The following is a 12,711-nucleotide window of genomic DNA, read 5'->3' on the forward strand; positions in this document are numbered from 1 at the left end:
AAGCTCCAGCTCTTTCAATGTTACATCCCTGGAGGAACGAGGGAACTGCAGCGTAAGGTAGACAAAGGGAGGGTGAGAGAGAACTTAGCTAATTGAAGTGAACTCAAGACTCCTGGGTTAGGTGGATAACCCTGTCTCTAAGGGTCCCAAAAAATCAGTGGAGCTAATGACAGAACCATTCTTGGAAATTTTGAAACCTTCTGGACAACTGCTGAAGCTTCAGAAGACTAGACAAGAACAAACCCCATCCCACTTACAAGAGGAGGAAGACTTGGACAATTATCAGCTTCTTTGCTGTGCTACAAACTCCTAGTGTAGTGGTGTATTTCTTGACTGCTGGTTCCTTTACTTAAAAGGCAGGACATATCCATTACTTCAGTATCTTAACAGGTAGCCCTCGACTTACACCCGTTCATTTAATGAACGTTTGAAGTTACAACAGCACTGAAAAAGTGACTTATGACTGTTTTTCACACGACTGTTGCAGCATCCCCATGTCACATGATCAAAATTCAGGCAATTGACACATATTTCTGATAGGTGCAGTATCTCAGGCAGTGGTGGTATTCCACCAGCTCAGCCCAGTTCTGCCGAGCCGGTAGTGGCGATGAGCAACGGAGACCAAGCTGGTTCTCTCTGCCACTCTGCTGTTGGGCCCACCCACCCACCTGGGCTCCCATACTCACCTTTATCCTCTGCTTTTGAAGCGCAGCTGCTTTGCGCGGCACAGAAGAGTGTTGCGCAGCAGCTGCTAAAGCGACCGGGAGAGTGCAGGCTTGCAGGAGGTGAGTTGGAACGCCTCTGCACCTGCGCAAATGCCTCTGTGCCTGTGCACAGTGCGCATTTGGTGCACATAGGCAAAGCCCGCCCACCAAGCCATGCCCACCGAACCGGTGGCAAAACGTTTTGAATCCCACCACCGATCCCAGGGTCATGTGATCCCTTTTTGCAACCTTCTGACCAGCAGAATCAATGGGGAAGCCAGATTTATTTAACAACTACATTACTAATTTAATAACTGCAGTGATCCCCTTAATAACTATGACAAGAAAGGTCATAAAATGGGGCAAGATTCACTTAACTGTCTTGCTCAGCAACAGAAATTTTGGGCTCAAATTGAGGTTGTACTGTAAGTTGAGGGCTACTTGTACTGTGAATTCTAAGGCTGACTGCTATCCTTGTTGCTATCAGTTTGCTGTTCTGTATATTTAACTTAAGTCCCATTTTTTCTCCACTACGATCCCTGGTTATATATTAGCTGGATTAGCAAGAATGAAAGAGGTGGATATAAATATCACTGTAAAACATTTATAAATGGTGACCTAGAAACCTGCCCTATTATTACCATCCCTATTTTGACAAATGTACTTCAGCAGGATATTTTATGTATAGGATTAATTGAAATAAGCTGACTTTCTAAAAATTGCACGTTAATTAGATTTGTATTGCACTCTTTGAACAGGTTCATATGTTATCATGGAAGCTTCTTGTCACAGCAGTTTTTTTTTCTTTTAAGGCAACTTCCTAAGCTATTATCATCACCATAATCAAATATGGGAAATGAAGATTACCGATTAATTAAGTACTAAGAGAATAAGAATGCACCACTTATAGCTTGGTTTAATAACCAGCATTTACTTATGCTTATCACTGTTTGCTTTTTGTTAAGTCTCTACAAAGGGGAACTCTGTTTCTAACAATTTTATTTCTTATTTCTTAAAACAGTTTTATCCCACATTTTCTCTAGAGCAGCATACAATCTCCACTCTTTTTCCCCTCTTACTGACATACATGAAGCAGAAATACAGTGACTGATCCAGTGTCCCACATCAACTTCAACTGATCACATCAACTGATGGAAGAAATTCAATCTAAGTGTACACGTTTTAATCACAATATTTGGCCATTGTCATGCACTAGTATGTAGAATACTATGTTCCCTCTGCAAATTAGAGAGGCAAGCCACAACAGCTCTTAGATCCCAATTGTGTTATTAACACAGGATGCTATTTACAATAAAATAGCTGCACATTGCCATTTAGTTTTGCATACAATCACTGTTTTCTGTCTCCTGCTGTGGATACAGATCCTTAAATACTGTTCAACAAGAAGGCAAAAGTACCCAAGCATTACTTGGGTGGATTTTCCATTTTATACATATGGGCAGATACACATTAGGATTGTAATTCTGTATTCACTTCTTGGAAAGACTTACAGAACCCAGAATCCTAATTTTAAAGTCTTATTATAAAAGAATAAGCAAGCATTCATAGAAATAATAGAAAAAGTCTACTAACAAAAAGATTATTTAAACAAGGTAACATTTTACAAATATTTCATTTAATAGGTTTTTTTTAAAGGACTGTTTTAAGGAATACTTTTTCTAAACTGAGAGAACACTAACTGTTTTGTTTGAGCCTGCCAAGAGCCATACACCAAAATCAGACTTTCTCCCCCCTAAAGTACACAATCTTAGTTCACATCACACAAGCTTCCTTGTTCCTGCTTAAGTGCTCTCTTCTGTGAAGCAAGGCTTTATATGCCTGTGGTGGAAAAAGCCCACTAGTTTATTTCTCTTTCAAAATGTATGCAGTTAATTAAAGTGTAAAGTAATACCTGTTTTGAAAGTTTGGCACGGAGGAGTGACATGTTCTTTTAAACTGAGAATGTGTCAAAAGGAGGTCAATTTGTGCCAGGAATCATGTAAACGTTTCATTTTGGAATTCCTGCACATTTTTAAAAGGCTAGGAGAATTAGCTTGGTTATTATAAGTTCATAAATTTCTTTCTTCAGTTTTAAACTATTAGTCTAATGATCCAAAAATGCAATGACTAGATTTTCCTTTCCATTTATTTTTCCCCTTAAGAGAATGCCCCCTTTATTTCTACTCAGACAATCTGAGAAAGATTCAAACAATAAAACAATTCATTAAAAAAAACAAATCCGGGTGCAAATAGAAATTTTACGGCCTCTACTGAGATTCCCAAGTGTCATTTAGGAAAGAGTAACTTTTTGAAGCTTCCCGATGACACTCACCTCATGCAATTTTGCTGAGACTACAGCACTGCTGCATATTTTGCTTACATGAACCTAAGAAACGGGTAACCCAGGGTGAGCAATCTGTGGCCTTCACCCCTTAAGTAATCCTTGGTCTAATCTTTTATGACCCCCGATTACTTTCAAGAGCCCTTTGAAGAAAATCAATTCACCTTGGGTAGGAGTAATCTGTCGAGGAAAGATGGACAAAGGTATCAGAAAGAGAGAGGGGAATATTGTAACTTCACTGTCACACTCCAGCCTTATTTATTGCTGGTTGAACTCTCCATTCATTACTGACATGCAGTTCCTACAGATTATTTAGAAATAAATATGAACCTTGACAGAAAAGAAGGTTTCCATTGCATACATTTTCCTACAGATCTTACAGTCATAAGATTGTGTCCAGCAAAAGCAATACTATATGTTAAAAGTCACTTTTGTTTCCTAAAGTATGCTAAGGAAAAACTTCTCAGCACACTCCCTGTAAAAAATTAAATGTATTATAAAAGGTGTGCATCAAATAAATATTTTTATCTCATTTCTAGATTATCTCCCTCAAAAAAGGATATATTATTTCTAACAACTGTTATGACATGTATATTATTAATACATTAAACACATTTCCAATTGTATTACACTATACAATGGGCTCTGGTGATGATAAATGTATTCATTATTTTTTATGCAAATGAAGAAAGTTTCCTTCATAAGTGCAAGTTTGCTTAAACATTTGTTGATCAATATTCTGGGGAAGGACTATACAGCAGCAATAGAGCTTGTGCTTCTTATATATACAAGCAAATTAAATAAAGAACTTACATTATTCTTACATTCAGCCTAAGAGGTTTTTTTTCAAATGACTATTTTAAATCATTACAAGATGTTTCAAAATTATACTTACAAAGTGCACTATTTACATAAAGTATAGACTGTAAAACTATATTCCATAATGAATTATTTTCCAAAGTATACTTTGCCTTGTTATATCCTTATAAGTAAATTATAAAAATTCCATAAGTAAACTCTAGCCAAGACACTAAATTCACTAAAGAAATTCAAACATCTAATCTACAGACAATTTCAAAATTGTATATAGTGTAGAAATTTATAGAAACACTGCATTTGGCATAAATATCACAGATCAAGTACATTTTTCCAAAGGAAAAAGTGGCTGAAATACAATCATACCAACAAGAACCACCAATTGTCCTCAGATGCATTATCAGCTGATAATAGTATATCCAAGTTATCTACTGAAATTCCTCACAGACAAGCAGCAAAGCTTAGTACAACTTTTGGCAATTTGTATTTAAGTAGCAGCATGTATCTCAGCCTTCCATATTATATTAACAAATGTGACACTATAGCTGGATTCACACATTCTAAATAAACCAACACTGGCTAGACTGAAGGAAAAATTTTGAAGACTCAGTCAGAAGTACAATATCTGGAATCATACAGCATGCGGGGATATTTTGCCCATCACATCAATGCTTTCTTTTTTTTAAAGAAATCTGTTTTATATTTACCTAACTTGTCATTGCTAGTGATTTTATCACTCCTCTGAGATAAGAAAAAGTAATCATACAAAATCATCTTTGGGCTTTAAAGGGCCTGACCAAGTTCCTGCTTATTGGGTAAGTCAGAGAAAGTTCTCTAGGAAGTCAGAGCAAAGTACATTAACAAAGAAGATGCAAAAGCTAGAACGATAATGGCATAACAAGTAAAAATGAAGAGCTATTAGATAAATAAGTGCTATTTTAATTAGGACTTTGAAGTCTCATAATGAGATGCATCATACTGCAATTCAATTAAATCACATTATGTATTTTCAAATAATCTACAAGCCACTTTGAGTTAATTAGTTTACTAAAAATACAATGTAAACATATATACATGCTCACTCAAAAATGCACAGGATGCTAGATAGATTTCCATTAGCTTGCAAGCCATATTATAAGCATTACTAATGTTATGTTTGCAAAGTAAAACTTGGAAGCAATATCTCCATCTCCATCTCTAAGCAGTTCAATGTACAATAAAGTATCACCTAGAAGCATAAAGATAGTAGCCTTCTAACTCCATTCTTCTCTTCAGAGAATCCTGTATCAAGTATTATTGAGCCTCTTGCCAATGTGTTGCTGTACACTTATCATAAAGTTATTAATGAATAATCTGTTTCAAGGAGATTAAAGAAGACATCTTCTTGTGCTATGCATTTTCCATATTTTGATGTTATAGCATGTGTATCTACATATATATTCTACTACTGTAAAGTAAAGCCAATCAAATTAGTATGGTCATAAAAAAGCATGATAATGAATTCTTTGAATGTGTAATCAATGTTTAAGCAGTAGTACAGCTGAAAAAGTTTAGGCAGCTCATGACTTTTAATCAATAAGTATAAACCAAGGATCATTGTTATTATTATTCACTCATAATTTCTGTAATTATTGATTCCTAATATTTTAATTATATGATTGCTTATATTGTATTGTTTCAAACTGCTGTGACCCTATTGGCTGAATGATATACAAATACAATGAATGAACTGATAAACTCCTGATGAAATCTGCCATCACATTTTGGACATTTTCACTTATTATCTCTATCCATAATTTCCTACTTTAGTAAACCATAGGCATCAAGTTCTGTTTCCTCTGTTCTCCATCAAAATTACAAAGGAACATATCTCAATATATAATTGGCAATTGACTTCCTAAAACTCATACATTATATCTCTGCTTTGATAGTGGGAAAGCTGGGCCTCTCACCCATCCATATTCTCCCTCATATTCGTCTTCACTGGCAGTTCAACAGTGCTGCATCAGGCATTCTGACTGTGGAACCATTAACACAGGGAACCCTCAAGTGTCTGCAATCCCATCCCTAATTATGCATGTGTAAAATACCATAATTCTGGAAGACCTGGAGGAAAGGGGGACCCGGTGTGTTATGGTCCATGGGGTCACAAAGAGTCGGACACAATTTAGTGACTAACAACAGCAACAAAATATGCATGCCAAAATATCCATTCTTATGCATGCATAAAATTACATTTATATTTAATAGGATTCTGTTTTAATGCATAACTCATCATACCTTGTTAAATCAAAAGATTACTATGTGAAAAAAAACAAAGCTAGTAATCTGGACACCAAGTTCTACCACAGATAAAATGCTGTCCATACTTTTTAACCTTTTCTCAGTAGGGATCAATGGGTGGAGAGACACAGCTGTCACCATCAAGCAAATGATGCAAAGTCATAATGCAAAATAATTCAAATATGTAATTCATGATTAGTACGCTTATAATTGAGCAGATGGTTGGGAACCAGTTCAATGATAGACTAGCTAAGTGTCAATCTGACACCATGAAATAATGGAGAATTCTCACATTTTCTCCAAAGAAAGCATTATGTGAAAATAGGTCATTGACTCAAAATAATCAAATCTGAATTTGAATTACATGTTTTCTGAAACAACATAATTTGAATTATGTTAAATAGAGCACTGAGCTGGACAGACTAGTTCCTCAAACTAACATAGCATTTAAAATTTCTGGAGAAATACATTGCCCTTCTTAATCAAGCTACATTAACTTTCCATATACCCATTGTTTTGCTAATGGATATACAGGTAGTCTTCAATTTACAACAGTTCATTTAGTGACTATTCAAAGTTACAATGGCACTGAAAAAAGTGACAAATGACCATTTTTTACAGTTACCACCTTTGTTGCATCCCCATGGTCACATGAAAATTCAAATGTTTGATAACTGGTTCATACTTATGACCATTGCTCTATCCCAAAATCATATGATCCCCTTTTGTGACCTTCTGACAAGCAAAGTCAATGAGGAAACCAGAGTTACTTAACAACCATTTGACTAACTTATCAACTGCAGTAACTCATTTAACAACTGTGGCAAGAAAGATCATAAAATGGGGCAAAACTCACTTAACAAATGTCTCATTTAACAACAGAAATTTTGAGGTCAATAGTGGTCAAAAGTCGAGGATTACATGTATAGAAAGTCAGGTTTTGCAATAGATTATGAAGAAACAGCAAAACCTGGAGCTTTTTTTTTTCTCTTTTTTCATAAAGTTCTGAGCCACTCATCACAACAATGGCCTCAAGAGAAGGAAGTGGCTCCTTTCCATGTAGGAATGGATGCCTCTACTGACCCCAATTTCTGTTCCTTTATCTACATAGGTTCATCCAGCATTGAGAACCAGCATTGTGAAACTGATTTGCCGAAGCAGAAGTGCTCTAGTTGTTCACTTCAGCTCTATTCCATAATTCCATCTATCTTAGTCCCTATCTGTCTTATTTCACCTATCACAATGGCAACAATCACAGCAATAGTGAGGTGTGGATATTATTTCACATATTCCTCACCTTCATCTATTGAGACTACAACAGTTTAGTGGAGGGAAGGGAGGAGTCAGGATTCCCTTTCATTCAAGGAAACTCCATAATACTACAGTATAATTTTCCCATCTTGCTCTTTGATGATAGCAGCAATTTGAACATGAAGGAACATTATAAAAATCAGTAAACTTGTTGAAAAACACAATGTTCCAATAACGTATAGTGGTAGGATTTTTTGTTGGTGTGAAAGGTGTTTTTATACTATTTCACCATCTCACAAATTTTGTCTTATGACAGTTGCCTTGTGAGATGCTACAGAATCATGGTTGCCTGTTTTGAGTATCTCATTGGCAATTCTCAAGGGAAACAATTTAGAGATGAAGCCGTTGTACTCCACTCTGTTAGCTGCTACTATTCATTACCTCTATCCTAGAGAATTTTTGCATACGATCACTGGGACGGTTGCACATACCTATACCACATTCTGCATAACATGGCCATTTTCAAAGACAGGATTTTATTATCTATTTATTTTTATACCTATTGATCATATTGATATCCTACTGTAATCCAAGGACTTTTGGCAGCTTCCATTATAAAAAAATTGAAATACCCACAGTACATAAAAGATAAAAAGTTAAATAAACCATAAAATCATAAACCAATAATTTTTTGTCAAGTATTACAAAAACAAAGGCAAAACATTAACATGAAAATAAAAGATGGCATAAGTCATGAACTCGACTGGAAAGCTCTCCAACTTCCTTCTAAAAATCATCAGGGTAGAAGGCTAGTCTGATCTCCCTTGGGAAAAGTCCTTGATTCATAACTATCCATTTAGCGACTGTCTGAAGTTACAATGGCCCTGAAAAAAAATGACTTACAACCAGTCCCTGCACTTATGATCACTGTACCATCCCCATGGCTGCATGACGAAAATTTGGGCACTTGGCAACCGGCATGTATTTATGATGGGTCTCAGGGCCACAAGTTCGCCATTTGGGCCTTCCCCAACCTCCTTCTGACAAGCCAAGTCAATATGGGAATCTGGATTCTCTTAATTAGCTTTGTGATTCACTTAACAATCATGGCAAAAAGGTCCTAAAAACAGGCACACCTCACTTAACAACCACCTTACTTAGCAATGGAAATTCTGATTCCAATCGTGGTTGTAGGTCGAGGACTACCTGAATTCCAAAACACTTAAAATGTAATGCTTCCTAACTTCAGCTTCTTTCACACCTCCCTGGAAGTGCAGGAGCCCAAGGAGCTTCTCCTTAGATGCTCTGGTGTATTGGGCCAATTCAGATTGGTGGAGACTGCACTGTAGGCACTACATCTGGAACTACTGGTTCTAAATCTACCATAAGTACTTTTTACCAGAAGCCCTTCCTGGAATACCAGAGACGGAAACTATCAATGCGCAGTTACAATCGAAAAGGGATGTTTTCAGCAGCAGCAGCAGCAGCCTCCTAATAGTAATTCCTTTCCTCAAAAACTACCTGACATTTAGTTGATTACCACTTTAGCACCTTTTATCTTTCTAAGTCTTTTAAACTGTGTAGCGATTTTAATGCCATTTTTGGATTTTGCTTTTTATCCCCCTGCTCTTTATTTTAATCATCTGGTGTTTTTTTTCTCTACAGTATCCCTTCTTACAATGATAGTTAGCTTTATGTTGTCAGCCACACAAAGAAATTTAGTTGCAGAATAGCACATAAACAAAATTTAAAAATGAAACATTTCAAGTCCTAAGTCACTCTCCAAAGATGTAAACATTCAAAGAACACACCCAAACATTTACGTCTGACTTTTCAAACTGTAGTATCAGTAGCCACAACTACTGCCATGTCAGGACTTTTACATGTTAGTCATCTAAACTCACCTCAAGAATGAAAATGCACAAGGATGCTAAGCTCAAATATATACTTGAAAACTGTAAGGTAAAGATCATAAGGCATAAACTAAAGCCAGCACATAGTTTTAACAGATACTATTTATTACCATTCAGAATTTCAGCCTCCAACATGTTGCCCTCTAAATGTTTTGGACTACAACTGGCATCATCCTCAGGCAGCATGTTTAGAGTGGTAATTAAACCAACTGGAAAATATGAAATAGCTGAAATAAGAGCCATTTGCAGTTTAAGTGCCTTTTCTCAGCATTATTCTGATTTCAATTTGAGGTAACTTCCCAGCTAAATGATAAAGAAATGTAATCCAATCAACATTCCCTTTGTGTGTACACATTTACCCCCAAAAAAACATATACCGCCAACTCATTTTTTTCAGTTACACCAGAAATACTACAGGTACTGAAAAAGCTGAGATCACTACAGATATAATACACTGAAAAACAAAACCCATGCCAGGTATAGTAAGTACCTTGATGTGTAATGTCAAAAAGACAAGCATAACCATTTGAGCCTGTTTTAGACATTCCTGACCAGAAAGAATCTGCTTTTATCTGTTTTAGGATCAGCTCTCCTTAACTGCATTATAAAGAACCCAGCTTTATAGTGCAGGTTAAAGGTGCGCACATTTTTAATTTAAAGCATTTCAAATCTGAGATGTTGCAGGTACCAAACACACCGCACCTCCCTAATGCGCGGCTGCAACTTACACATTCCTCCGGCAGTTAATTAACTTTACTTTCCGCCTGTGACACAAAAAGCCATTTTACGTGGGCAGCTCGCTAATTGCTAACACCAGCTTCCCATCCTGCCCAGGTTTGTAGAAATAAACAAGACCAGGATCACACTACACATCCACAAGATTGAAGGCTAGATCTGCATGCCACTGCACCTGACATAACTTAGGGATAATGCCCGCATCTCACACACCAGCTCTTTTCCGCCAGTGAAAAAACACACTGGCTGCAAAAAGCCAAGCAGGTGAAGGGGGGGGGATTGATTCCCCCCTGAAGAATACCACCAGGTTTCCCCACCCCCTACCCTTTTTGCCTGCCACCTCAAAAGAGCTGCACTCATCCAATGCGATGGCGAGTGGGGAGAGGAGGGGTATTCGCTGATGAATGACCAACCAAAGGCGCACTTCTGCAGGGGCTCTCCCTCCTTTCCTCCTTCCTCCACAGCTCCATAGTAGTACCATAGTAGTCACCCTAGTAAATGGCAGGAGCAACTGTCTATTATGGAGAGGCGCAGTGGCCTCTGCTGGCACAGCAAACCCTTGTGAAACACAGCAAACACCTCTGGATGGGACTCTTACAAGTGGAGACAACCTGTGCAGATTTTTATTTTTTTTTGCAGGGGGTGGGTGGGAGGAAAACTGGACAGAAGGAGGGAATGCCAAAAGAGAGGTAGAGAAAGAAGGGCTGGAGGGAGGGAAGGGGGGGGGAAGCACCCCTTTCCATCATTTCTGTCCATCTTTATACCCTTTTCTGGCCATTTTTTTCAGGCTGGAGGGGGTGAGAAAGAAACACACACCCCCTTTTCTCAGCCACACATCCCCACCACTGGCACCAGTCTCTCTGGTGGGGGCTGACAAAAGACCCACACCAGCCCGCCCCCCCGTCTCACACACACACACACACACACACACACTCCAGAGACGCACAAACACCCCCAGACACGAGCGCGCGGGGGGCAGAGTCCTCTGCCTTGGAGGAGAAGGAGGAGAGAGGGAAAGAGAAAGGGAAAAGAGAGAGAAAGAGGGAGAGAGAGGAACGAGGGGATCCCCGCCTGCCGTTGCTTCTGCGGCTTCCCCAGCCGAGAACCGGCGCCTGCGGGGCTCCTGGGCGGCATCCCCGCTCCGGGGTCAGCAGACCCGCCGAGACCCTCCCCGGCCGGGGGTCCCTTTTGGAGGGGAGGGGATGCCGCGCGGGGCATGTGTGTGTGTGTAAAGGATGCCAGGGAGACCCTCCTCTTCCCCCGCCGCCCCCTCCCTCCACAAACGACCCCCTCCCGGCTGCAGCAGCTGAGGCGACGGCGGCGGAGAAGCCCTCCCCCTCCCGAACCGGCCAGGGACTCACCTGCGGGCGGGAGGTGCTGCTGAGGCGGCGCGGCGCCGGCCGCGGCGGAGGAGCCTCCGGGGCGCTGCCCGCCGAGCAGCGCGACCCACAGCGAGCCGAGGAGGAGCAGCCGCCGCCGCCAGGCGCCCCGCGCCGCCATGGCTCGCTCTCCCCCTCACGCCGGCGGCCGGGCACGCAGAGGGGGCGGCGGCGGCGGCGGCGGCAGGGAGGGCAGCCGAGCGGGGTCAGCGCTTTTCTGGGTCCCCCTCCGCGCTGAGGGAGGGAAGGAGAGCCGAGCGGCGGGGAAAAAGCTCGGCCGGGGGGGGCGCGGGAGGCGGTCACTCCATGGCGGGCCGGTCCCGCCGCCGCGGAGCCTCTCCCCCCCTTTTCTTTTTTTCGTCCCCTCACGAGAGTCGCGCCTCACGACAGCAGCAGGAGGAGCAACAGCCTGGCGCGCGCTCCCGACCCGGCCTGCGTGCGTGTGTGCGTGCGTGAGCGCGCGCGCGCGCGCTTCGGTCCTTCTTTCACTCCCCCTTCTCTTCCCCCGCCCCCCTCCCGCGTCCTTTTTCACTCCTCAGGCTCCCAACCGCCGTCCTTCGCCTGTTGGCCGGCCGCGCAGGCGCGCCAGCCTTCCCATTGATCTCTGGCGCGCGCGAGTGAGTGAATGTGTGTGCGTGTGTGTGATTTCTCTGTCAGGGAAGGAGGGAGGGAGGGAGGGAGGGGGCGCGCGCGCTGAGCTGACAGAATTCCAAAGGAAGGGGACGCCCCCGCGGCCCGGCAGGAGCCGAGGAAGCCCCAAGGAGGCGTGTCCGCCTGCGCGCACGCGCGGCGGGCTCGCCCCAGCCGCGGCAGGCGATGCTCGCCGCTCGCTCTCTCTCTCTCTCTCTCTCTCTCTCTCTCCCCCCTCCCCGCGCGGTTCGTGTCTCACGGACATTCCCGAACTCCGCCCCGAGGAGTGACGGAGGGTAGCGGCAAGGAAAACCCGGCGAGTGGGAGAATTCCAAGGAGGAGGAGGAGGAGCAGCGGAGGAATCGATGGCATTTCAAGAGACGGGACCGGGACGGTGGGTGGGAGGGAGGGAGGAAAACCCGTCCTGGATCTTTGGGTACGGGAAGGAAGGGCCCCCTCGGGGCTACGGAAGGGAGTTTTGGGGATGAAAAGCTGCACCTTGCAACTATTCTTATAGGACCGACCTCCCCCCCCACACACCTACTCAATGACTGGACCCGTTGCATGGTACAGGGGTCTCCAACCATGGCCACTTTAAGACTTGTGGACTTCAACTCCCAAAATTCCCCATGGGAATTCCCCTAGGGAATTCTGGGAGT

The 12,711-nt window shown here is 41.8% G+C and overlaps 1 protein-coding gene across 10 annotated transcripts in view; it reads right to left on the reverse strand.

Annotated features, from left to right (window-relative positions):
• The window catches only part of NEO1 (neogenin 1), a 61,717-nt gene extending 49,707 nt beyond the window's left edge, over positions 1-12,010 (reverse strand). For 8 of the 10 annotated variants that reach the window (XM_087972579.1, XM_087972578.1, XM_087972582.1 and 5 more), the window contains exon 1: positions 11,405-11,860. In XM_087972579.1, the coding sequence (XP_087828705.1) occupies positions 11,405-11,543 (139 nt within the window). In that variant the 5' untranslated portion in view covers positions 11,544-11,860. Of the gene's footprint in view, positions 1-11,404 lie in introns of all 10 variants that reach the window. The other 2 variants (XM_087972577.1, XM_087972581.1) reach the window with 2 other exon arrangements.
• Positions 12,011-12,711: the final 701 nt, after the last annotated feature.

This window comes from Notechis scutatus, chromosome 11 (assembly GCF_049901735.1).
Source record: "Notechis scutatus isolate UNSWTSFEM ecotype Mainland chromosome 11, rNotScu1.2, whole genome shotgun sequence".
NCBI lineage: Eukaryota > Metazoa > Chordata > Lepidosauria > Squamata > Elapidae > Notechis > Notechis scutatus.